The following is a 27,999-nucleotide window of genomic DNA, read 5'->3' on the forward strand; positions in this document are numbered from 1 at the left end:
TTGCAGTCTGAATTGAATCAGATGTTGATCAATAATGTGTCCTATGTTGCGCTTATCCTCTGCGTCTTTAAATAGCTTTTACTTCCTGAAATATATAGGACGAGTTAGTATTATGTAAATAAATTAGAATATTAGGAATACAAAATATGCAAAATTAAATAATTATTTTATTTGGTTCTGTGTTTAACGATCTTTCTCTTTATTTTTGCATATATAAATAAATATATTGGTAATTACAACTAATAACATTGACATTTATATTCTGCACTCGGTTTTGGGTTTAATTAGTATTTCCGTATTGACAACACACACTTCCGCCCAAAGACTCCTTTACGTATTACTATTGAACTTAAATCATCTGAATAAACGCGAAAATTTTTCAGAAATGTATAAGTGTTGATTTAAATTTTAAATCGATATTTTCTTATTTCATGATATTTTTGCTGCTCAAATTAAGGACTATTAACAGTTCAGTTGTTGAGAATTACATATTTGACAACTGGTACAGTGTGTCTCAATAACATGCGTGTTCATTTGGGCTATGTTATTGCTCTAGGATATCCAACAGTTGCTGCTAATCCATTAATCTTCTGCTTTAACCAATATATTAAGCAACTTTGACCATTTCGCACTCTGTTTTTGTAAGCTACGCATTTTTTGTGTACATTCCGCATAGCCAAACGAGTGCCAGGGACTCATGGGTGATGGGACTAGAAAAATAGTTTCTCATAAATGTTTTTTGTGTTGTTGTTTTATGCTTGCGTATGGCAGTGCGAAAAGCACCGAAAATATATAGAGTATACGCTTCAAAGCGATAGTTTTATGATATATTTATGCATACAAAGTTCTTAGGGCTCTCCTTCTCTATCTTGTGTGGCGGGGAAGTAAACACGTAAACTACATATGCGTGAACAAAAATATATGGTACCTCTTTTTGCTTGACACCACATTTCCAGGTTACAGATTGATTTAATGTCATTCTCTCTTTTTCTTCTTTTTTTCTTATATACAAGTTTTGCAGCAGCTTTCACTCTATACACGAAATCAATGTTTCGTCTTTGTCCGAATCGAGTAATAAAACTAAACGTAGAATAATAATATTTCTTTCGTTCCGGTAAAGTGGTAAACACATGGGTAAATAAATACAAAATTGGCAAAAGTTTTAGTAAACATAAAAGTATATACATATGTAGCTGCTTCGGAACTCTGTTGTTTTAGACAAACAAAAACTGGCCATCGTTTGGTATGTTTATAAATTAAAACGAACATAATCGTAATAATAAGCGAAGTACTTGATTAATAACTACTAAATTTAAACATTTCTTTTTCTATATGTATGTACAAATCACAGCTACAAACACTTATTTCTCAATCTTCTCTTTCGAGTGTTTCATTAGGTGGCGATAACAGGCATTGGGGGAGGAGTTGCTTCTGCTGGTGCTTGGCGGCAAATGAAAAAATATATATTTTGTTCTCCAAAAAAAAATCGTTTCCCAGTTGTGCTTATACAAAAAAAAAAACACTAATGTTAAACTCGATCGTAAGGCTTGGCTTTCATTTCTTAAAAGTAAACACTACAGTCCAGAGCAAGCTTACACTTAAAGGAGTGGATGATCATCGGATGATAATCGGATTCCTTCTACAGCCACCCCCCCTTGCGGCCAAACAGCAAGGAACTAACTGAGCCGACAAACGCCTGTGTGATGGTTTGAGGTGCTGTCTCCTCCGCTTCTGCCCTAGCCGCCGCCACTTCCCTTCTGGACGCCGCCGACCTTGGGGTGGTCGCCTTGCTGCCGCTGCCGCTATCTGCTACTCTGCCCAAATCGGGACGCACTCTGCCTCCTCCGCCGCCACCAATAGTACCCAGATCGGGCCTCTGGTTGGCCATGCCGTTCTTAAGCTGCCTACGCGACTTCTGACGCTGCATTTGCTTCAGTCGTGTCTCGCTGGCTGCGGAGGTGGAAGGTGCTCCTGTCGAGGAACTCGCTCCGTCCGTCAGTTGAGCAACCGCAGCCGTCTTCGTTGTTGACGATGTGTTCTTGGGCCTAATCTTCATCATAAGCCCCTGATCATCACTGTCATCGCTGTTGTAGGCGCTGGTACTGCTGCTGGCCGTCGTCGCAGCCACCGCCGCTGCGGATGATGATGAAGGAGTGGGTGACTTTAGTCCACGATGGAGGACACCCTTAATCTGGGCGCGATCAAAGTGTATATCGTCCACGATGCTATTGCTGCTGGTGTGTAGTGTCTGGAGACATCCACTGCTCATCGACGAGCTACTGCGATTCGCAATGCCCGCTCCGAGGCCACGCTGTGCGCTGATTATGTTCTCCAGTCCAATGCTCTCCACTTTCTCGATCAGATTCAGAGATCTAAGAGCGCGCCTCTCCAGATGCGACAGCATGATCTTCTGGTGCTGCTGCTTGCTGAGACTGCTCCTCCGCTGCTGCTGCTGATCCCCCACAATCCTGCGGCGTATCAGATCCGCCCCCGACGAGAGCAGGCCGAAGAGTGGCTCGGGCGACTGGCATCGTGGTGGCGAACCCACAGGACTATTGCAGGGCGTCACTGTGGGCGAGAAGTTTGGACCCGCGGGAGTATTCAAAGCGCTGGGTGTCACTGCCTTAATGCCCCGCTCGTTGAGCATTCCGGCCAGACCGAGGTTCACCGAGAATGTGGAGCAGGAATTCTTGCGCGAGAGTCCAGTACGTGGTGTGACGGGACAACTAATGAAAACAAACAAAAGCATCAGAAGGGGAATCTCTAGTGAAACCAGACATCCGCAGAGACAGGAAATCCGCTTACCTTGGCTGTCTTGATGTCGATGTGGAGGCCATGCGCGAGGACATCTGCGATTGCGACAAGAACGACTGATCATTGACGAAACCATCATCCGGATGCATAACCACGCTCGTTGTGTACGTGAACGTGGAGCCGGACGCTTCAAACTGCTTGCCCGGCAGATCCTCGCTCACATCCTCCTCGACATCGGACAGCGTGTAGATCTGCATGCCCAGATCGTCCAAACCTCGTCCTCCTCGAATGGTCACACCAGGACGCTCGTCCAGCAGTCCACTGAGCGTTGGCGTAGCCAGGCGCGACCAATGATGAAGCGTTTGGGAGCCCTCCATCGGCTTGATGATCTGCAGCTTCTCTGGAAGACGCCACTGATGGGTCATCGAGGCGGACATGTGATTAGAAGAGGCACTCATGCCCGATGATCCCGTCGACATTATGCTATCGGGAGTGCGTACGCCCAGCGGTAAGTTCGAATTCAAGGCACCAGCCCCCCCATGCGTCGGGGGCTCATCATAGTTGTAGGTGCCTGCTGGGGCGTAGGAGAGCATTGCGCGGCGAGCCAGAACCTCACCGGGCGTCAGACGCTTGAGGGCCGCCTCCAGTTCTCTAGCGCCGGGGGCTCCTGGAACACCAGAGGGCTGGACTGGATAGCCGTCGTCGGACTGGGAGTTAAGACTCTCGTTGGAAAGAGTTTTAACGCCCAACGACTGATTGCTACCGCCGCGATAATACGAGCCCGCTGGATAAGCCATGGAGGCCATGCGCGGACCGGAGGAGCTGCTCATGGACATGACGCCCAGGGTGGTCATCGACACATTGCCGCTGTCCATGTAGTGGCCGCTCTTGCCGGCACACCGGACCGTCTCGAAAACCCGCTTGTAGGGCGGCACGAGGCCCGCACCGGCATAAATACTGCCACCGACACCGGACGAGCCCATGCCGCCAGGCATCTGCATCATGCGGTTTATGCGATCCGCCGCCCGCTGGCTGTCCGCGGAGATGCCCGAGTCCAGACTGTTCTCCGAGTACAGTGACGATTCCATCAGTTCGCAGTGAAGTGAGTCCGGCTGCAGCATCCCGCCGCCCGCTCCGCTCGTTCCCATTCCACCCAGGAACGAGCTCCTCGCCTGAGGCTGTGATCGCTTGCGCTGCTGCTTTAGCTGATCCTGGGCCGAGTGCAGCAGGGCCAGTACCTCTTCGTAGCGCTGCTTGAACTCCACCAGCTCCAGGGCGAGCGCATTCTGGTTCTCCTTCGTCACGTGCAGCAGCGACAGATGCTCATCGTTGTCCTGTGTCAGCTGATGCAGCCGCATCTCGGCCTCGGCCAGACGGGCTGTCAGACTCACAATTTGTTCATGTTGCAGACGATTCTCTTCGCGCTGCCTCTCGCACTCGAGACTGATGTTGTCGTACTGCGAATTGGCGTCGTTCAGCTGCGCCCCGATGTCGGCCATCAATTGGCGCTCGTGTTCCTCCACTTCGTCGGTTTTGTGAGCCAACTGTGTGGCTTCGCACTTGAGTGATTTGTTTTCATCGAGCAGAGTTTTTACCTTTCGCTGTAGGAGATCCAGCGTGATGGACTTGGAAAAAGTGGGGGTTTCTATGAGATATGCAAACATTCTATTAGTATACTATTTCCAAGACATTGTCTGGGGGAATGTGCCTACCCATATCAGTGCCATCATCCGCATCGTTTGTCAGCACCGAAATCAGTTCGTTTTTCTTGTGCAGCTCGTGCAGCAGTTGGGCCCGATCATCGTTGGATGACTTGAGATCGGATTCCAGATCGGTGACCCGCCCTTCCAGCGCATTATTCTGTGTGAGCAGCTCCTTACCAATCTGCACCGTCAGCTCGAGATCCTTCTCCTTCTCTTCCAGCAGACGCGTCACGGCTTCAATATCATCGTATGCCCGAGTCATCTGGCTAACACGGTTGCCGCATAGAACTGGAATATCGAAAGTATATAAAGATCTTTAAGTTCCTTGAATGCCAATAATAAACATTCGGAAATTGGGTATAAAGCTAAAGTAAAATTCAAAATGAATCTGTTGTGTGTTAATAAGTGCCTGTTTTGTCGTTTTTACAGTGTTAGATAGTGATGCTATGATCTCTCTCTCTCTCTCAATCAATCCAGGATTCACACACACAAGCGCGTAACTGTGGTTGCCGTGTCCCCTAAGAGCGCTCTGCTATTTTTCTCAAGAATAACTCTTTAACCACCTTCCATTAGTAACTGCTCGTTTTCCTGCTCGAATGTGTCCCCTCCTCCAGCGGCTGGTGCACTGCCACTCCCCACAGAGAGCTCCAGTTCATCCTCGTACTCAAGTTCATCGTCCATGATGCAAAAGTTATCGTGTAATTGCGACCAGTCGTTTGTGGTTGCCTCATCTTGGCATGCCTTAAAGGAAAAGTCTTCCAAGCAGGTTATTGCTGTTGAAGCATCTGCAGCAGAACTGGCGCCGTCACAGCACCCGTCATCTCTCACTCCATCTTGTCTGGTCTTACTGCTCCTGGCTAAAAATCGATGCTGCTCATTAACACTGATGCTGCCGGCAGCAGAGGGCGCCCTGTTTCTCCCTTGCTCATCTGCCATCTCCACCACTATCTCCCTTTCAGCGCTTCCTTCTGCATTGTTTACGTGCGTCATGTTATTTGGTTTTATTTTTTTCTATTGCGATTGTTATTTTCTTAGTCACAGACAAATTTGTGAATTCTTTGCTTAATTTAAGATTGGGATGGATCGGTTTTCGTCTTCATTCCCTTTCAAGCTATGTATTATGTAATTTTAAAGCATTTTTAGAAATTCTTCCAAGGCACTTTTGTCGTTTGTTTAGTGGTGTTGCTGGGGTTGATTTTTTTCTTGGTCGTCGTCGCTATATTTTTCCAGTAATAGTGTTTTTCTCTCCTTGTCAGTCACATGATTTTCATTATTTGTTCGCTTTTTATTTACAACGATGCTCAGAAATGTAAAACATTTAAATGAATTGCTAAGTTAATGCGAGTTGCGGAGAGTCACAGGAGAAACTGAATAAGTGTTATGTCGATGGCGGCGCGCTGCTGTTACGCTCATTTGCTGTTACTCTCTTTGCGTGAGCAACCCACTCTTTTCATTTTTAGGAGTGTGCGCACTAACGCTTTCAGCTTAATTTAGTATTTAAGGATTCCCACAGAAACCTCGCTTGACTGGTCAATGTTATCTTTTGTTGCTTGTATTTTTAGCCATGAGAGCAGCTTGAACCTCCGTTCTCTTCGCACGGAGAGGGACTTCTTGCTTGGGCAGCGCACACACACAAAATGACAGATGCGACGCCAGCCGCGACTGAGGAGAACCCGGCAGAGCAGACAAGCCAAGGCAGCTGGACAAAACAACGCATGGCAGGAGAGGCAGTCGCTGCAGCAGCGCAGCATTTGCGGTAAAAGGCGTTTTTCCAGAGTGAAAGGGAAATGGCAATGGGAAACATTTTTGACCAAACATGTGCCACAAAAATTATCACTGCTTCTCCCTCACACTCTTTCTCTACCTGTACCCGTTTCACTTCACTACACTACAAAATATAATATCCGCCACAAGGCTGGCCGCGGCCTTTCCAGGTCCAAAGGTGAGAGACATTACCCAAACACGCAAATAACTTCGAATCTAGGCAACAAGAAAAAGACAGAAAGAGGCAACAACAAAAACCTGAGCTCAAAACTCGTGACGAAGCACACACCTATACACCAGAGTCACAAAACACAGATAGATACAGTCCCAAGGGGTCACGATTGGGGGTTTTTTTTTAGATTACTTTGCGCGTTGCTGTCTTTGCTTGAAATTGATCAACTTGGTTATTGCTCAAATCATCTTTAATCACACATTCACCCACACAATGGAGTTTCCTATGGCTATGACATTGACAATATTCCACAAATTTATTTGCAAATTCGCAATTGTGTAATTTACAGATACACGCAGTGTGACCGCGGAATTATCGATAAAATATACCGACAGACCCTCGGAAATATACCGGTATACCTTTTCATTTTAAAAATATGCTGTAAGTCCGTAGATCTTTAAATCATTTTCCGCGGCTTTGATCTTCTGTTTAATATTACCAGCTGGCTAGGACTTGGAATCATAATTCAATCCCCCACAAGATTGGCTGATTTTCATGACTTATCTTTATTGGAATGATGGCAAATTAAGGTTAAGCCCGGTACTCAGATGCGAAAAATGTTCTTGCGACAGAATCAGGGATTATATATCCATAAGTAATCATCTCTGTTTTTTGTTCGACAGAATATCTTGCCGCCAGAGTTTTGCAGTTGAGATCAGATCAGCAGAAAATATACCAGAAAATCAGCCGATGAAATACTAGAAATACCGCAGCGAAGGATACAACTAATCTGCCTTTTATCGACAAAATCCAGAAGCACGGAAGGAAACAAGCACAAGAGGGCTAGCTCACTGAGTACACTGTTTTGTGTTTGTTTACAAAATGAAATCCACTAAAAATTTAAATTTTATATGAAAGCAGGACGAGTTTGTTATTTTAGTTTTGAAATGGAGCTTCGAACAAAACAATGCTGGGGAAAGCACCGCATTATTGGATAAGTCCGTTCTGCGGGACAGATATGCAATAAACATGTGTTTAATCTCCTTATAAATTAATAAAATGAGTACCAAGTATAAGATTAATAAACTATATTAATCATATAATAAGTTTTCGTTAACAGCTTTTATTGGTATATTTATTTTTTACAACCCCCAAGGGTCCGGCCACCAACCCCCACCCCTCATTTTGCACATGTTGAGGCAGGTCAGGTTCATACGCCAAGCCACGAAATCAAAATAAAAAAATCGAAACGAATTTTCGTTCCATCGCAGTTCAGAAAGTGAGCACACCAACACATATATTATTTGCAGTGTCCTTGTGAATCAAGACAAAACCGGTTTGGAGCGCTTAAAAATCATTAGCTGCGTGTTCTACACGCACTAATACTTGTAGCTGGGACTTTGGCAGAGGACTGGGACTACGAGACGCACATTGAGCGGTGACGTTTCGCTTATAGGAAGTTGAGAGTCTACTATACTAGCTTCGTCGATAAATTCTCTAAAAGTTTTTGTAGTTTTTATGATTTTCTATTGTTGTATTGTTTCCAAAAAAAACTAAGCTTTCAGTAAATAGTAAAAAAATAGGCTAAAATTTATAAACACGCGCAGGCAAAGTGTTTATAACGCGGAAAAGATAACCTCTACGCCAGGTAAGTATTGGAGTAAAACTGTAACAAGTTACATATCTCGACGTGGCGATTTCCACCTTGTAAAGGCGGGCGGCCAAATAATCCCCCTCTACCCAAGGCTAGAGCGGTAACATAAAACATAAAAAAAAAAAATAAGCTTTCAGTGAAAATGCAGAGAGTAAACTAGGCAAACCGTCTCCGAATGTTTGTTTACCTTAGCCATATATCATAATTCACGTTCGTCAGGTACAGATTCACGATCGACAAGCATAATCGTAAAACTTCAACTGAAACCCTGAACCATTTTCCACATAAACCTGATCCCATTCATGAATAGGTCGCGAAAAACAACGTGGGACATTTTCTGCGTACAAAACCGAGACAAATTTCCACGAAAGTTGGACCAAGTTGAATCTCAGGTAAGATCTCGCGAGGTTAGCGTGGGGTAGATGGTTGATGGATTAGTGGGGATTCAATACCCGAATTAAAGTTCTGTCGGACTGCATTCAAAAATTATAAAAGCTATAGGTACGAGAGATTTTATGGAACGCAAAGTGTACCCCACAGAACGTGTTGCCGATGATCGGTTAACATGCACTTTTTGTATATACCCTGTATACCTCTGTGGACCTGATGATGATGATTATTGCTTCCTCTTCTATTGAGACCCAAATAAAATGTTTATTATGATGGACGAATGTTCTTTTTTGAGACCACCAATGGATCTTGAAGAACCATTGACGAAAGTAGAAAACAGTTAACTCTCAATGTAGCAACATCGTGTACGTTAAGTAATTTATAACCGTAAGAATCTTATTCCAAATGGCTTGGGATATAAACATTTTCGTTTTATGGATCTCAAGCACTTTAGAAACTAAGACTTTTAATATCTGTCTACTTCTTTTTTAGTGATCCTCCAATATTTTGACCTGATGACCTAATTATGTATTGAATATACCATCGGTCTAATCTCGAGTGTTATCTATGAGTACTATAGTATAATTTTTGGACAGCCCTACAAAAACTAAACGAGAAGGGACGTGTGAGACGCTTCTTACGAGTCACAACTTTTATACCCGGCATTCAGTACTACATCTGCACCTTAGCGGTGTTTTGTCAAATTGACATTTTTTCTTCATCTGTCATCTACATCTACAACACTTCTCACACCAACACGCTCCTTTAGCTCGCCCCCCTTCCGCAGACCCACACACTGCATACTCGCGGCAGAGGCAGAGGCCGCTTGCTACACGAAGCTGGACAGAGTGGGCTCGACTCGGCTATTGATGCTGATCAATAATATATATACTTTATGGCGTCGGAAACGTTTCCGTTTGTGAGTTACATACAGCCGTTATTCGCAAAAATACAATATAACCTTTTCACCCTTCCGAGTACCGGGTATAAAAATAGTGGACATTTTGTTTTGTTTTTTTCTCTCTCTCTTTATATTTACAATCTGTTGAAACAAGTAAATTGTATAATTATTATTCAATTAACAGAAATAGCAGTTTTCCAATGAGCCCTGCTATTATATATAACATCTTTTCAGTTTGTTGGATTTATCTATCAGGGATATCGAGAATGTGGTATCTTTTCAGTCTTCTTACTGTTAGGCTATTGTCTAATAGACTTAAGGCTAAATTATTTTCGTGGTTGTGGAGTCTGTCGATGTATTTCGTACTAGTTTTCTTTATTTCTTCTTTAATTGTTGGAATATTAAGATCTTTGTGGATGTTTGAATTAGATACGTAAAACGGAGCATTGACAATGTGTCGCAAAGTTTTTGATTGGTAACGCTGAAGTATCTCAATATTTGAGTTGCTAGCAGTTCCCCAAAGCTGTATAGCGTAGTTCCAAACAGGCTTCAGTATGGATTTGTAGAGGCGAATTTTGTTTTCCAAAGTGGTTTCTGATTTTCGACTTATCAACCAGGACATTTTTAGTGTTTTAAGTCTAAGTTGTTGACATTTTGCTTTAATGTGGTTTTTCCATGTTAATCTGCGGTCGAGATGCAAGCCGAGATACTTCACATAGGTACTTTGTGGAATTGGTGAGCCGTTAAGTGTAACATTTGGGCAGTTACCTGGTGTTAATGAAAACGTTATTTGGACGGATTTCAGGGAGTTGATTCTAATGTTCCATCGAAGGAACCAGTTTTCAATTAGGCTTAGCTCACTCTATAGATGTGCTTGTGGCTAAAACGGCTGTATCATCAGCATATGTTGCAACAGTGCAGTTGTTTGTAACTGTAACTGTTTGTCGGCCGTATATAGGGTGTAGAGAATTGGTCCCAATACGCTTCCTTGTGGGACGCCTGCGTTGATGAGAAGTAGTGATGAATTATCGGTTTTCTGCTGCACGTAAAAGCATATTTTAGCTAGATGTGATTTGATTAATAAATAGTACGGAGCAGGTAGCCATTTCTTTATCTTGTACAACAAACCTTTGTGCCAGTCTCGATCGAACGCTTGTTGAACATCAATAAATGTGCATTACAGTATTTTTTGTTTTCAAATGCCGAAATTATATCATTAATAACCCTGTGACATTGCTCAGGGGTCCCGTGACCCCTCCTGAATCCGAATTGGTATTCAGGAATGATGGAAAGTTCGTCCAAAATTGGCAACATTCTCTTTAATAGGATTTTTTCAAACACTTTCGAGAATATTGTCAACTGACTAATGGGACGGTATGATGTCAATTCCGTTTCTATTTTGTTTGGCTTTAGNAAGTGTAACATTTGGGCAGTTACCTGGTCTTAATGAAAACGTTATTTGGACGGATTTCAGGGAGTTTATTCTAATTTTCCATCGAAGGAACCAGTCTTCAATTAGGCTTAGCTCACTCTGCAGGAGTTCAGAAGCTTCATTTATAGATGTGCTTGTGGCTAAAACGGCTGTATCATCAGCATATGTTGCAACAGTGCAGTTGTTTGTAACTGGCATGTCGGCCGTATATAGGGTGTAGAGAATTGGTCCCAATACGCTTCCTTGTGGGACGCCTGCGTTGATGAGAAGTAGTGATGAATTATCGGTTTTCTGCTGCACGTAAAAGCATATTTTAGCTAGATGTGATTTGATTAATAAATAGTACGGAGCAGGTAGCCATTTCTTTATCTTGTACAACAAACCTTTGTGCCAGTCTCGATCGAACGCTTGTTGAACATCAATAAATGTGCATTACAGTATTTTTTGTTTTCAAATGCCGAAATTATATCATTAATAACCCTGTGACATTGCTCAGGGGTCTCGTGACCCCTCCTGAATCCGAATTGGTATTCAGGAATGATGGAAAGTTCGTCCAAAATTGGCAACATTCTCTTCAATAGGATTTTTTCAAACACTTTCGAGAATATTGTCAACTGACTAATGGGACGGTATGATGTCAATTCCGTTTCTATTTTGTTTGGCTTTAGGATCATAACTATCTCTGCACATTTCCATTGACTTGGAAAGTGGTATAGTCTGAGAATCGCGTTAAATATAAGAGTGAGAAACCCAATGCATTTTGGTGGTAAACTTTTTAGGGTGATACCGTCTATTTTATCAGGGCCTGGTGCTTTTCTGTTGTTCAAGCATTTGATTTCTGTCACAACGTCTTCATATTTGACGCTTTTAATAGGCAAGCTCATTTGGCAGGGTGACTCAAAGAATTTTTCTACTTCAGTCTCTGTTATATAGTTATTTATATCGTTTGGCTGAAACACAGAGTGCAGATGTTGTGGAATTGCTTCCGCTTGTTCATTATTAGACCTACGCCAAGTTCCGTTGCTTTTGCGAATATTTATTTTTCTTTTAGCTGGACACATGATTTAATTTTTTTCGACTTTTTCAGAGATTTTGAAATCAAAATTTCAGAAAAATACCTTACAAAAATCCGAATTTTTGCATTTCAAAGTTTACTATTTTTCAAACGGTAAGCTAAAACCACAAAGTGTTTGGGTACACTTTATGGATGCATTCATTAGCTTTAAAGAATGACTAATGACATTAAAACCAGACTTCATATACTTGAGTTGTGTGAAAAAAGAAGCACTACCTCTAAAAACAAACCGTTACAAAAATAATACCAGATTTGAAAATTTATTTTAAAAAAAGTTGTGCCATAGAAATAAAAATTGATTTTAAACCATTTCTAAGCCCCATATCTTTCATAAAAATTTGGCCTGGATCGAAGCGGCAGTTTCGTGTAGTGTAATGAGGAAAAAAAATTCGATATTGTCGAGTCGTGTAATTCAGAAGCAGAAAATACAACGAGATAGGCCTATGGTGCAAAAACTGGTTGACGTGTTTGTTCACACGTCGACCACAACAGCAACTAGTCAAACAAATAGAAACATTAAAACCACAAAGTCCATTAATTAAGAATACAATAAGCATTTGATAAGATACGCTTCATGCTAACAAAATACATAGCTAAAAGGCGAGGGATATGCAGGCCTGGTACATGCTGCACTCCAGCGATAAGTTAAGACATCCAGATTACAGGGAATATACAGTTTATATCACAATTCAGACGCACTTCCCAGATAAGTTTTAATTGTTTTCGTAAATATGTGGCCCTGAACTTCGTGAAAAGTGAGACCATAATACCAAAATAAGTGGGTCTTACAATATAAATTATCAATAGACCTAAATTTCTAAAATGGGTATTCTAAAATCGAAAAAGTCCCATTTGTTGCATTTTTTGTTGCCAATTTACCATATGCACAGCAATGAAGAATCATTGGATGATTAATGGTTATTCCTATTTCATACATATTTAATCTTACCTTTATTTGTCAAGAGACTTCGTACAACTTTGAGACAGTTTTTGCCATCGACATTCTTGGAGGCATAGTACATGAGCTCCCAGGCGCTGGCCGCCTGCAGCAGCTCCAATGGCAGCTCAAACAGAGGGGCCTCCACGGCACCAGAGATGGGACTCTGGGTAAGTGTCCCTGGAACACTGCTCTTTCGCTCCCCCTTCGAAGCAAAGTCATGGAGCAGGGCCAGCAACGCGGCAGAGACGGACATCGGTGACTCTGTGGTCTTTGGCGCAGACTTCATTTGCTGCACAATGCATCGCATGCGATCGACTGCCTCCAATTCGAGTTCAAGCCGCGTGCGCGGCGGCTCAAGACCGTTGACAATCGCCGACAAGGAAGAGCAGAAGCTTGAAATGCTTTCAAAGTCGGAGCTGCCACTTATTTCCTGTAGCTTGTCCACCGCACGCTGGCAGTTCGTCTGCAGATTTTTGCCCAGCAGTTTGTAGGTGTTTTCAAAGTGTTTGCTGGCATTGGAGGGCTGCAGGGTGATTGTGCCATTGGCAGACTCTTCGGATGTGTTGGGATCCAGGGAACTGCTCGACTTGGCGGTCAGAGATGACTCTATGAAATTATCTTCAGTCCTCAAGGTGCTATTCAATTGTGTTCCATTATCAAAACTTTGGCTATAATCGTCCGCTTCCAGTTCTGTAATGATGGGCAGATTATCGACTCTCTTGAGCAGACTTTGGCTTCCATTTAACTGGTGGTGCTGTGGTGATTCTTGTAGATTGCTTTTACTTCGATAAACAGTGTTGAGGAGTGGCATTTTGGTGAACCTTCATTGTTTTTAAACGCGAACCTTAACTTTTACACGAACTTTGACACACAATTAAAGTTTAACTGAAATTTTTTTTACATTTTGTGTCGTTTAACAGTTTTGTAAATAGGAAGAAGTTTGTTTTTGAGTATTGAGTATTGAAGATTGTGATTATTACAGCTTGTTCGAGAGTTGAAATAGTTTGTTACTTGAAAGGGCACAAGCCATGGTGCTGAGCGTTAAATTCTAATCTGGCTGCCACAACCGAACCGAGTCCGCATCGATTAAGCCATGTCTGTCCGTCCGTCCGTCCGTCTTGTTGCGCGCCTGGATCTCAGAGATCATAAAAGGTAGAGCCACCCAATTTTGCATCCAGATTTCTGTATGCTCACACTGTTACAAGTGTATTTAAAAAATAAGCCCCACCCCGCAAATCGCGAAAAATCTGCGGTATTCACAATTTTAAAAATACGAGAAAACTAAAAACGCCATTCCGTAGGGACGAACCATATCTATCAGATCACCGAATTGGGATCAGATTGGATCATTATTATAGCCAGAATGAAGAAATTAATTTGAAGTGGCTACGCCCTCCCCCTTCAACAGCTTTTTTTTATTTTTTGCCCGACGAACTAACAGAGCGTATTGGCGTGAGAAGTGATGTAGATGACAGATGTAAAAAAATGTTAAATGTAAAATTTGAAAAAAAAAACCACTTAGGTACAGGTGTAGTACTGTGTACCGGGTATAAAAGTTGTGACGCGTAAGAAGCATCACACACGTCCCTTCTCGTTTTTTTCTCTCTTATATTTCGTATTATTAGGCAAACGTCAGCTGCCACAATCTAGCGAAAGTTGTGTTTCCTTCAAAACTACAATGGCAAGTTGCAAATTTGTTTATGCACATAACTCATTATTTAACGTACAATAGGGAGAGAGACCTAAAAAAATCACAAATATTTCACAGCGACAAGAGTGGACTACAGACTGTGGATATTATGTTGAAATTTAGTTTCTAGCACTAGAGAAGAAAAGACGGGACATGACACTCGTTTCCATAAATTAGTTATACCAGCCGCTGGAATGAGAGGCATTGCGAAGGTACCCCAAGCGAGGCATCATTCCAGCATGACCAAGATCACGTAGGTCGACGTCTTCGGGATGACGTCTTCGTAAATCAACCAAAGAGTATCCCTCTACCAAGAGTCGTAGGTTGGGCCTTAGAATGCTGTTGCCTGCTACAAGGGGAAACAGTGCATCTTAAGAAGCTCTGCGGCAATGCTCTGCTGCCTAATCCATAAATGACTCGCCCCTCTGCTCTGAAAACCCATTCGAAGACCACAGCTGAGATCTGCGCTAGAAACAGAGACTAACGGTTGTGCCAAATGAACGGCAAACATAAGATGACCAACATAAAAAAACTTAAAAAAAATTATTCAGAAAGCCTAAGAGAAGGAGATGATTTAACTTATTCGAGTAAAATTATTTCATATTTGCTTCAGAGTTGAGATGGAAAAACAACAAAAAGAGCTTAATCACAGCGGTTTATCGACATTCACAGAGCGTAAGTAGCTTCCATTTGCATGCATTTGATGCGTCACAGACCTTGAAGGCAGAACCACAGGTTGTAAAAACGTATGCACAAATCCCTTATCGCATAGATAAATAATAAAGCATATGACAAAATAAGCAACGACAAGAATCCACACAAATTGATTGGTTGATGGACAAAAAACAGAATTAGCAAAGAAGTGAAATTGAAAAAATTAACCAAGGAACGAGCAAACGGCGGCAGAGGGAAAAGCTAAATAAAACTGAAAATAACATACAACGAGAAGGGACGCGTGAGACGCTTCTTACGCGTCACAACTTTTATACCCGGCACTCAGGACTACATCTAGATGTAGAACACATCGCCAACCACTAGATATCGTTCACATTACAGAACACGTAGTAAAAAGCCAACTAAATAAAATTCATCAAAAAAATTGGATCAGTTAATCGTATTTTCCAATTTATGAGATATTTAAAACAGCAATAAAATTGGTACTTTTTCCCTGCACATTCTGTGCAATAATGACCGCTATCTATGAAAATTTCTTATACGCAACTTTGATGGTCACTCTTTTTCTAAGACAGAGCGTTAAAAACCGAGTCTTGGTTTTAACTTTTAAAATTTAGCTTTTGGCCACTGTTTCCGCAACTCCTCGCAACCAGTTCGGAATCAAAATCTCGAAATAAAAAGCCAAGTGCTGCTGGTTCGACCGAGTCGGAATTCAAATCAATTTAATCTCTTCTTCTTTTCAATTTCGATGTTCACCTATTAAATGCATGTTCTTCCTCTTTCTCTATCGTATTCACATTCTATAGCAACAAACTTCTGTGAGTATGTCGTAAATGCAACAATTCAATATCTTAATGCTACGAATTCATTTTGCTTATACAAAATACTAATTGCTCCCGTCCATAAGCCCCCCTTTGCGCTAATTTGGCGTAAACAGCCACCGAAACTGGTCATTGGGACAATAGTGCATCTGTACCTCAGCGGTGTTTTGTCAAATTTTAAATTTTTTCTTCATCTGTCATCTACATCTACAACACTTCTCACACCAATATGCTCGCCGCCCTTCCCTAGACACACATACTGCAGACTCGCGGCAGAGGCAGAGGCAGCAACCGCACACAAAAAAACAAACAAATATAAGCTGCGGAACGGGGTGGGTTAAAAGACGGTAGAGGCATGGGCAGAGAGAGGGCAAAGGCAGGGGCCGAGTGAAGCAGAAGCAGAGTGTGAATGAGAGAATGTGAAAAGAACAACAAGAGCTGCGGGACAGGGTGGGTTTAGCCACTGCAAATTAATTTCTTCATTCTGGCTATAATAATGATCCGATCGGATCCGGTGATCTGAAAGATATGGCCATTTCCTACGGAATGTCGTTTTTAGTTTTCTTTTATTTGTAGATTTGGGAGGTTTTCGCTCTTTTGCGGGGGTGGAATACACTGGTTTCAGTATGAGCATACAGCAGTCCGGATCCAAAGTTTGGTGGCTCTAGCTCTTATAGTCTCTGAGAATTAGCCGACAAACAAGACGGACAGACGGACAGACGGACAGACAGACATGGCTCTATCGACTCGGCTATTGATGCTGATCAAGAATATATATATCGGAAACGCTTCCTTCTGTGCGTTACATACAAGCGTTATTCCCCACAATGCGCCTTCAGGTGCAGGTGAAGTGTTGCTAAATAGCGCAATGTCAACCCAAAAGCAATGAAAACGAGAAGGGACGTGTGAGGCGCTTCTTACGCTTCGTAACTTTTATACCCGGTACTCCATACTACATATGTTCCTTGTAACAGTGTGAGCATACAGAAGTCGGGATGAAAAACTTGGTTGCTCTATCTCTTATGGTCTCTGAGTACTAGGCGCTCATAAGGACGGACAGACAGACATGGCTCAATTCGACTCGGCTATTGATGCTGATCAAGAATATATGTATACACTTTATGGGGTCTGAAACGTTTCCTTCTGTGCGTTACAAACATCCGTTATTCCCCACAAATACAATATACTTTTCGAGTTCCGGGTATAAAAATCTAACAAAAATGTGTCTGTGCGTCCATTTCGATAGGGTTTTTCGCCACAAGAAGTATATGGCTGGTCATAAGCAGCTTTTGGGTTTAACAAACGTACCTGACACACATTTGTGCCATTTATTTTTGGGAGAAACCTAGCACCAATAAAATATAAAATTGCACGAGAGATTATTGCCTGGGCAGTGGCCATTTAATGTGCCCAATAGCTTACAAAGACACAAAAATACAATTTACGGCTAGCATTAGTGGTCCCGATCTAACAGTTGTTCACTGAAATTAGACCAACTTGATGGAATGTCAGCTAACTTCATTTTGAGTGCTTTGGTTGGCAGAAAAAGAATATTAGGTTATCTTACAATACAATCAAAACGGTCACCAAAATAATTCTAGCAGTGAAATTTGTATACGCGGCACTCAGTACTACATCTGTACCTTAGAGGTTATTCGTCAAATTTGAAATTTTTTTCTTCATCTGTCATCTAAATCTACAACACGCTCCTTTAGCTCGCCACCTTCCCCTAGAGCCACACACTGCAGAGTCCCGGCAGAGGCAGAGGCCGCACACTGCAGAAGCAGAGTGTGAATGAGAGAATGTGCAAAAAACAAATAGAAGACCTCTGATGACTGTCGCGTGAGCAAACACCTAGCACCCAGCGTATGTGACTTTTACGGTTAATTTTCTGCGGAACATAAATGGCGAGAGTATAATCAACGTTGCAACGCAACGTTTTTTTTCAGCACGACAAATAAACCGTTGATTGATGCGGAAGAGCCGCTGGATGATAATGGTGATCAATCATACCAAACTAGTTCTGGAAGCCGGCTGAAAAGCAATTTCAAAGAACTGGACTAGCGGCATTCGTGTAACTGTAGATAATAAAGTAACTCAAAAAACACACACTCGCACACACACATGAGTAAACAACTGTTTGGGTGTGGGGAGCAGACAGGAAATTACGTTAGAGAGGGTAGAGAACCGAAACGAATGGCGCTCCTTATCAGCAGCAGACAAGACGAGGAGAGGCCAAAAAACGAAACAGAGCTGCTTACGGAAAAGGGATTATGTAAAGAGCGGCCTCAGCGCGCATTGAAAAAATTAAAGAAGACGTCGTCACACACACAATAATAAGCAAGCACAAGAACAAATTCAGCTGATAGACGGGGCAAGCCCTGCCCATGGCCATACACTTAACGAACACACAACTGCACAAACTCGATGTAAATATGTAAGAGTCAGCTGGCACCCACAAACCCATTCATTAAACCCCTTTTAAATGTTAACAACAGCAACAATTTTCTTCTACATAATACCAACGAAAATAAAATAAAAGAAATAAGTAAAAAACACACGCATGAAGATATTTAAGTTTTAGTTGTAGTTGCCCTAAAAATAAATTTCAATTTGTATGACGGCACGAATATCTTCCACTTGAAAAAATTCGATTTTCTTTTTGGCACAAATATGTACATATGTGTATGTATACGGTATGAATAATCTAGCCATAAGTGTATTCATAATTTTTCGTGAAATATTTGAAATCATGAACATTTGCCTTTGGCCTCTTTTCTCTAATATATTTTTGGCCAATATTTTACGCGCGCTCGCACAATTTCACTGCCAACAAAACACACAGTTTATGCATCCGCAACTTGCACTTGTGTCTTGTCTTGGTATTCATAAATTATTAATGCAATGTATGGCACACATTCACAATTTTAAAACGTTCGTCAACGTTCGCTTTGACTAACAATTTTTAAATTTAACACAGATGCACGCGGCACATTCCTCCCGGCGACGATCGAAACGAAAATGGGGAAACGTGGAAAATCATATTGCTCTCTTTGATAAGATTGTTTATAATTTAAAAAGTCAACCTTTTTTTGCCCACCAAAGCTTTATAAACTATGCTTCCCCGCGCTGGGGAATCGATGAGCATGAAAAGTGGGTGTGGACAACACGTAAAACAGGCATAGAAAATTCAGAAATGTAAGGCAAAATCCACACCTTTACATGATATTTTCGAAAGCTTTCCGACTCATTTTTGCGTTTTATGATGAGTGGCGCTACCAGATGGCGCGGGAGCCCAGCAGTGTTGCCAACTCGCTGGTCATAAAAAGCTAAGCAAGCTTTAAAATACGCTAGAAATAGCCAAACAAAAATTTTAGAAGCTATACAAAGCTGGAGTAGTGAAGCGATATTTGCAGATTTTTAAAACTTATCAAGCTCGTCAAAAATATCGTCTCCTGCAGCTTAATGTAAAGCCTAATAATCAGATCGAAAAAACACGTTTGATAGCAAACAGTACAATATAGCTGCAGAGTGTGACCAAAGTTGAAAACCGCTTTCCGCTAAGGTTACACTTCTCAGGAAGCCGTTTGGCTTTGGGTACCTTTGTGTGAATATTGAGTCAAAGGTTAATAAAACAATGAATGCAAAATGGATCCATGCGGGAGATTGCAATTGACTTGGCTTTGCAAATATTTTCCATTTGAATATTCAGCGTCCACTGTGTGAATAAACATAGAGAGACACACACGAGACTACAAAACCGACTTGAAAAGAAACAAGAAGGGACGTGTGAGACGCTTCTTACGCGTCTCAATTTTTATACCCGGCACTCAGTACCTTAGAGGTTATTTGTCAAATTTAAAATTTTTTCTTCATCTGTCATCTACATCTATAACACGCTCCTTTAGCTCGCCACCCTCCCCTAGGGCCACACACTGCAGAGTCAGGGCAGAGACGCGGCAGAGGCAGAGACGTGTCTGCGCGAAGCAGAGAGAATGTGCAAAAAACAAATATAGGCAGCGGAACGGGGTGGGTTTAGCCACTGCAAATAAATTTCTTCTTTGTGGCTATAAAGATCCAATCGGATCCCAATTATACAAAGGCCGTTAAAACTAAAAGACATTAGGAAACTTTTGGACTGCTTTTGGATACTACTCCAATTAAATGGAATTGACTTATATTTAAGGACTAGTTTAATGCAAAAACACTCACGAAAATAATTGAGGCACTCTCTAGTCTGTTCCTTGGTCAAACCCAGACCCTCGACAGGTATGGGCAGTGCTGGGGCGGGCACAAACCAATCCTCATTCGCATAGCCCGAGAAACTGGTTAAGAAATCATTGCGAACTTTGTATTTGGGTATCTGCTCCTCCAGCAATGAAAAAATCTCCACCTCCGGCAGATTCTCACTGCTGCACACCTCTGCAAGGGAACACACCAATTAAGCGATTAGCATGGCTATGATAATTGGTCGGTTAACACCCTCCTACCGGTGAGACAACTGGCATCGCAGGTCTGTGGTTTTTGTGGTATGGATGCTGTTGCTGCCGTCGCCATTTGCATAATACGCTTCGTCTGGAGCTTGGGCAGGTGCTTGCAAAGCGTCGCCTGGGCGGAGGGACTGAGCGGCATTTGGCCGCCATTGGCCCCCAATGTTACAGATAGCATTAAATGTTGAATTATCTCTAGTTGGTTGGCCTTGGGTTTTATTCCTGGGGAGTCTTCTGCCTTTTGGAGTCTGTGTAGTCCTCGTGTGTGCTGCTGGCTGCTTCTGGTCTCGTCTTTGGCCAACTGCTTTACTTTCTAGTTAGTAAGTCGCTCAACTAAAAATAAAAACGGGAGAGAGAAATGTGTTAATTGTCTGGAAATCACATGGAACGAATAAGCCAGCTGCCAAGCGACGCTTTTTTTATTCCCCCTTTTGGCTGTCTGCCTTTCATTATTTCATTTCGAATGAGCGAAGGGAGGAATGCCGCGGGCATTGCTTAACTTTTCGCTGATAAATGAATGATTTTTATACCCGGTACTCAAAGAGTAAATAGGGTATATTGTATTTGTGCGAATAACGGTTGTATGTAACGCACAGAAGGAAGCGTTTCCGACCTCATAAAGTATATATATTCTTGATCAGCATCAATAGCCGAGTCGATAGAGCCATGTCTGTCTGTCCGTCCGTCTTGTTGAGCACCTGGATCTCAGAGACCATAAAAGCTAGAGCCACCAAATTTTGCATCCAGACTTCTGTATGCTCACACTGTTACAAGTGTATTTAAAAAATGTGCCCCGCCCCCTTCCGCCCCCGCAAAGAGGCGAAAACCTCCCAAATCTACAATTTTAAAGATAAATAAAACCACTAAAAACGCCATTCCGTAGGGAATGGCCATATCTATCAGATCACCAAATTGGGATACGATTGGATCATTATTATAGCCAGAAAGAAGAAATTAATTAGCAGTGGCTAAACCCACACTGTCCTGCAGCTTTTGTTGTTCTTTTCACATTCTCTCATTCACACTCTGCTTCACTCGGCCTCTGCCTCTGCCGACTTTAAACCACCCCCCCCCCCCCCCCCCCCCCCCCCCCCCCTCCCCCCCCCCCCCCCCCNCCCCCCCCCTCACGCAGCTTATATTTGTTTTATACCCGGTACTCGAAGAGTAAATAGGGTATATTGTATTTGTGCACAAAGTTAATGTATGTAACACACAGAAGGAATCGTTTCCGACCCCATAAAGTGTATATATTCTTGATCACCATCAATAGCCGAGTCGATTGAGCCCTGTCTGTCTGTCCGTCTGTCCGTCCGTCTGTCCGTCCGTCTTGTTGAGCACCTGAATCTCAGAGACTATAAAAGCTAGAGCCACCAAATTTTGCATCCAGACTTCTGTATGCTCACACTGTTACAAGTGTATTTAAAAAATGTGCCCCGCCCCATTCCGCCCCCGCAAAAGGGCGAAAACCTCCCAAATCTACAATTTTAAAGATAAAAGAAAACTAAAAACGCCATTCTATAGGGAATTGCCATATCTATCAGATCACCAAATTGGGATCCGATGGGATCATTATTATTGCCAGAAAGAAGAAATTTATTAGCAGTGGCTAAACCCACACTGTCCTGCAGCTTTTGTTGTTTTTTTCACATTCTCTCATTCACACTCTGCTTCACTCAGCCTCTGCCGTCCCTCTGCCTCTGCCGACTTTTAACAACCCCCCCTCCCGCAGCTTATATTTGTTTTATACCCGGTACTCGAAGAGTAAATAGGGTATATTGTATTTGTGCACAAAGTTAATGTATGTCACACACAGAAGGAATCGTTTCCGACCCCATAAAGTGTATATATTCTTGATCACCATCAATAGCCGAGTCGATTGAGCCATGTCTGTCTGTCCGTCCGTCTTGTTGAGCACCTGGATCTCAGAGACTATAAAAGCTAGAGCCACCAAATTTTGCATCCAGACTTCTGTATGCTCACACTGTTACAAGTGTATTTAAAAAATGTGCCCCGCCCCCTTCCGCCCCCGCAAAGAGGCGAAAACCTCCCAAATCTACAATTTTAAAGATAAATAAAACCACTAAAAACGCCATTCCGTAGGGAATGGCCATATCTATCAGATCACCAAATTGGGATCCGATGGGATCATTATTATTGCCAGAAAGAAGAAATTTATTAGCAGTGGCTAAACCCACACTGTCCTGCAGCTTTTGTTGTTTTTTTCACATTCTCTCATTCACACTCTGCTTCACTCAGCCTCTGCCGTCCCTCTGCCTCTGCCGACTTTTAACAACCCCCCCTCCCGCAGCTTATATTTGTTTTATACCCGGTACTCGAAGAGTAAATAGGGTATATTGTATTTGTGCACAAAGTTAATGTATGTAACACACAGAAGGAATCGTTTCCGACCCCATAAAGTGTATATATTCTTGATCACCATCAATAGCCGAGTCGATTGAGCCCTGTCTGTCTGTCCGTCCGTCTTGTTGAGCACCTGAATCTCAGAGACTATAAAAGCTAGAGCCACCAAATTTTGCATCCAGACTTCTGTATGCTCACACTGTTACAAGTGTATTTAAAAAATGTGCCCCGCCCCATTCCGCCCCCGCAAAAGGGCGAAAACCTCCCAAATCTACAATTTTAAAGATAGAAGAAAACTAAAAACGCCATTCTGTAGGGAATGGCCATATCTATCAGATCACCAAATTGGGATCCGATTGGATCATTATTATAGCCAGAAAGAAGAAATTAATTAGCAGTGGCTAAACCCACACTGTCCTGCAGCTTTTGTTGTTCTTTTCACATTCTCTCATTCACACTCTGCTTCACTCGGCCTCTGCCTCTGCCGTCCCTCTGCCTCTGCCGACTTTTAACCACCCCCCCCCCCCCTCACGCAGCTTATATTTGTTTTATACCCGGTACTCGAAGAGTAAATAGGGTATATTGTATTTGTGCACAAAGTTAATGTATGTAACACACAGAAGGAATCGTTTCCGACCCCATAAAGTGTATATATTCTTGATCACCATCAATAGCCGAGTCGATTGAGCCCTGTCTGTCTGTCCGTCTGTCCGTCCGTCTGTCCGTCCGTCTTGTTGAGCACCTGAATCTCAGAGACTATAAAAGCTAGAGCCACCAAATTTTGCATCCAGACTTCTGTATGCTCACACTGTTACAAGTGTATTTAAAAAATGTGCCCCGCCCCATTCCGCCCCCGCAAAAGGGCGAAAACCTCCCAAATCTACAATTTTAAAGATAGAAGAAAACTAAAAACGCCATTCTGTAGGGAATGGCCATATCTATCAGATCACCAAATTGGGATCCGATGGGATCATTATTATTGCCAGAAAGAAGAAATTTATTAGCAGTGGCTAAACCCACACTGTCCTGCAGCTTTTGTTGTTTTTTTCACATTCTCTCATTCACACTCTGCTTCACTCAGCCTCTGCCGTCCCTCTGCCTCTGCCGACTTTTAACAACCCCCCCTCCCGCAGCTATTTGTTTTATACCCGGTACTCGAAGAGTAAATAGGGTATATTGTATTTGTGCACAAAGTTAATGTATGTCACACACAGAAGGAATCGTTTCCGACCCCATAAAGTGTATATATTCTTGATCACCATCAATAGCCGAGTCGATTGAGCCATGCCTGTCTGTCCGTCCGTCTTGTTGAGCACCTGGATCTCAGAGACTATAAAAGCTAGAGCCACCAAATTTTGCATCCAGACTTCTGTATGCTCACACTGTTACAAGTGTATTTAAAAAATGAACCCCGTCCCCTTTCGCCCCCGAAAAAGGGCGAAAACCTCCCAAATCTAAAATTTTAAAGATGAAAGAAAACTACAAACTCCATTCCGTAGGGAATGGCCATATCTATCAGATCACCAAATTGGGATCCGATTGGATCATTCGCACTCTGCTTCACTCGGCCTCTGCCTCTGCCGATTTTAAACCCCCCCCCCCCCTCTCACACAGCTTATATAGGGTAGTTCTCAGAGACTAAGAGCTAGAGCCACCAAATGCATCCAGACTGCTATATGCTCACACTGAAACCAGTGTATTTCATAAATGAGCCACGCCCCCTTCCGACACCGCAAAAGGGAGAAAACCCCCCAAATCTACAGTTTTGAAGATACAAGAGAACACCATTCCGTAGGAAAGGGCCATATCTATCAGATCACCAAATTGGGATCCGATCGTATCATTATTATAGCCACAATGGAGAAATTAATTTCCAGTGGCTAAACCCACCCTGTCCCGCAGCTTTTGTTGCTCTTTTTACATTCTCTCATTCACACTCTGCTTCTGCTTCACTCGGCCCCTGCCTCTGCCCTCCCCCTGCTGTGAAACCTATCGGTCATTATTGCACAGAATGTTCAGACCATTGGACCATCAAAGTTGCGTACAAGAAATTTTCATAGATGGCGCCACTTTCGAAAAATTTGCTGTGAAACCTATCGGTCCCAGAATGTACCAATTTTATTGCTGTTTTAAATATCTCATAAATTAGAAAATATTAACTTATCCAATTTGTTTGATTCATTTTATTTAGTAGGCTTTTACTACGTGTTCTGTAATGTAAACGATATCTAGTGGCTGGCGATGTCTTCTACATCTAGATGTAGTCCTGAGTGCCGGGTATAAAAGTTGTGACGCGTAAGAAGCGTCTCACACGTCCCTTCTCGTTAATACTATAAATATTAGAGAAACGTCAAAGGATTTTCGTCCAAATTTTTGTCAACTCAACTACTAAATTGGCAGTCGCCAAGTATCCCACTCATTCAAAATTAACTTGGACTTGGACTTGTACACATGTGTGTGTATGTAATATGAGATAACTCGATGGAATACTCAATGGAAGGGCGTCATAAAATTTGCATTAAAGTCCATTCCATCCTTAGTTAGTCGTAGAAAAATTCTTGGTGTAATTTTTATGCACAACTTGATCAAGGGGGATGTAGACAGCCCTTATTTGTTGAGTCGCGTAAACTTTACGATTCCCATTACACCCACTAGAAACTATATTCCTTTGTTCCTTCCACTGTGTAGATCGAATTATGCCTTGCACGAACCCTTTAGGGTTTTATGCTCGGATTATAATTCAAATATATCTTTCCTGCATGCTCGCGACCGGTTCGGTTAATCGCGCCGCGCGTCATGAGGCAGCGCCCCTCGGTCGGTTGGGCGGGAGGAGGGTTTGTTGGGCGGGAGGAGGATTTGTTGGGCGGGAGGAGGACTTGATTGTGCAGTCATTGCATATCAACGTCCAGACAAGTAGATGGACCAACTGGTCACACATTTATGTTTAAAGATCTGTGTGCATTGTGTAAAACTTTACATTCTTCAATTTATCTTCTAACTTGTCTAATACGATCCGATCATAAAAACCTTCTTTTAGGCTTTGTTCTCCCATCTGGTCACAATGTGTATGGTTAAAACAAAGACAATATAAGAATATGATGGGTCTAGGCTCTCGACAAATGTATGTGTGCACACGTATTCCAGATCTTCAGACTTTCGGAAGACGTTTGCCCCCACACTATACTTGTATTACAGAATATATTCGGTATACAACATACGTATGTAAATAGTCGTACAATATTTCATACATGACTTCACCTGCGAGTAAATGTTAGTAAGGTATTCAGCGTGCGTAATGACAAGTCAATCGGAAAATAATATTTTAAGAAAATATTTTATGAAAATATTTTTGTCTCGAAAATTGTCTGCTTGGCTTGTGCGTACTAACACATGCAAGCGCATTCTATTTTACTATTTCTACGCTCTCATATGTGAGCGACCGTCACAGGGAGTGTTTTTTTGGCTTTTCGTCGCTCGTCGAATTGCAGACTGCCAATTTAATATATGAGCGTTATCCATCTTATTATTATATTGACTCTGATAAAACGGTGCCTGCAGAGCATCTCAAGCTGATTTCCGAGTGCCTGATTAACACAAACGAGTGCCTAAACGGAGTCTGCAAGTCATATTGGAGTTTCGAGGTTGATACAAAAGCACAAAAGAAACGACATATGTTTACTGAGTACACAGAATCCAACGCCAAAGAGATGCCCCAAAAAAGACTGAACTGAAAATAAAAGATACGGCTACGTGCCAATAGCCCCGTCCGCTGCACTCCAATAACGCTATGAAGTCAAGCAATTGTCTCTTAACTTTTTGCTACGCTGCAGTTCGTCGAACGTCCACCGCCTGCATTGCGTAACACAAGGCGCAAGAAAAGAAAATAGAAAATGTTGAGAGAAATTTACATAAAAGGAAAGACTGACGGGGAAGGGGGGATAGTCAGAAATAGCAACAACAAAAGAGTTTCGTGAATGAAAAACCGGCGGCGGCGTTAAACGGTAATAGTTTGGCAGTGGCTGCAAATGTCGATGACGCTGCTACCAACTTGTCAAACATACTCGCACTCTGTCACACACACACACACTCACGCATCATTTCTCTTTCCGTTTTTCCAAGCGTAAAGCGCGCAATTGTCAGCCCAGAACACAAAGAATAAAAAAGTGGAACTGAAGTGGATGGGATGGCATAATGCTCTAAAATTAATTTCGAAGCCACGGCAACCCTCAAATGCTTGCCAAAAGATCGACAAATTTTTTAAAGTTGCGTTGGTTGTGTGGATGGCGATCGTTTCCCACAAATTTGTTTTGGGCTATTTTCACGATTTACGATTTAAAATACGCACACACAAACACGGCACAGTGGTACACACACACACTTGGACATTATTACCGTTCACTTATATAAGCCGCGACAACGCTCATCTGCCGCCCAGTGGGGCAGGGTCATTAGACGACGTTTCAGTTTTTCATGTGATTTATTTTTAAGGGGTATTCCTATGCCTTCAACGGCGATTGCTTAACCCCAATGAATCAGCTGGGCCATTATTAGACGGGGCTTGGGTGGGGATGCTGCGTGTGGGAGGTAAAATTATCACACACACTAAGTTGCGTGGGCGCAGCTGTATTGTGATTTTGAACTCCCGTTATAAAACATTGCGGTCTTCATTTCATTACATTACACTTTGTTTTCATTCCAGCACAAATTCATAATAGCCTTTCCGTACAACGATATTAACCTCCAGACCTTAGGCCATCGAATTATTGAATTTTCAATTTTGCCCTTACTATGATTTGGCATTGTTGTTGCTAGTTCTAATACCTACATTTGTTGTAGCTGTGCGATTGTGTTTTCCATTTTTTTCATCAGCGTGCTGCTTACACACACACGCGCAAGCGATAAATTCAATCGTCACATGGAATTTTCTTTAAGTTTGCTCGGCAATACGCGCTCGTCAATGGTTGCAAATTGTTAGCAAGTAATTGAACTATTGAATATAAAAGTTGCGTTTGTGTGCGTGTAGGGGAGCAACGAATTAAAATAATTAATTTAACTAATTTCGCTGCTCGAGCAGTGGTTATCCGCAGATTTATCGATAGACCGACACTCAGAAATATATCGTAATATACCGTATCATTTTTTAAATAGACTGCAAAAATACTTTGGAAACATCGAAC

General features: G+C 42.4%; 1 protein-coding gene across 4 annotated transcripts; it reads right to left on the minus strand.

The window, feature by feature from the left end:
• Positions 1-747: 747 nt before the first annotated feature.
• On the minus strand, positions 748-27,905 carry LOC117591562 (trafficking kinesin-binding protein milt). Of its 4 annotated transcripts, XM_034284870.1 has the most exons (6): positions 27,648-27,905; positions 20,462-20,794; positions 20,184-20,393; positions 4,467-4,745; positions 2,806-4,399; positions 748-2,726 (listed from the first exon to the last, which is right to left on the minus strand). In XM_034284870.1, exons 2-6 carry the CDS (start codon positions 20,637-20,639, stop codon positions 1,640-1,642), a joined length of 3,348 nt encoding a protein of 1,115 aa, XP_034140761.1. In that variant the 5' UTR covers positions 20,640-20,794; positions 27,648-27,905; the 3' UTR covers positions 748-1,639. The 4 variants fall into 4 exon arrangements, with proteins under 4 accessions (XP_034140761.1, XP_034140758.1, XP_034140762.1 ...); XM_034284867.1 differs by lacking the exons at positions 20,184-20,393; positions 20,462-20,794; positions 27,648-27,905 and adding an exon at positions 12,795-13,672; XM_034284871.1 differs by lacking the exons at positions 20,184-20,393; positions 20,462-20,794; positions 27,648-27,905 and adding an exon at positions 6,664-6,754.
• Positions 27,906-27,999: the final 94 nt, after the last annotated feature.

The sequence above is a fragment of the Drosophila guanche genome, unplaced genomic scaffold (assembly GCF_900245975.1).
Source record: "Drosophila guanche unplaced genomic scaffold, DGUA_6, whole genome shotgun sequence".
Classification (NCBI taxonomy): Eukaryota; Metazoa; Arthropoda; class Insecta; order Diptera; family Drosophilidae; genus Drosophila; species Drosophila guanche.

Coding starts and splice junctions, on each gene's coding strand:
- LOC117591562 (XM_034284867.1), bottom strand. CDS start 13,596: ATGCCACTCCTCAACACTGTTTATCGAAGTAAAAGCAATCTACAAGAA. Junction 4,400..4,466: donor GGATGATGGCACTGATATGG/GTAGGCACATTC, acceptor CATATCTCATAG/AAACCCCCACTTTTTCCAAG. Junction 2,727..2,805: donor TCGACATCAAGACAGCCAAG/GTAAGCGGATTT, acceptor TGTTTTCATTAG/TTGTCCCGTCACACCACGTA.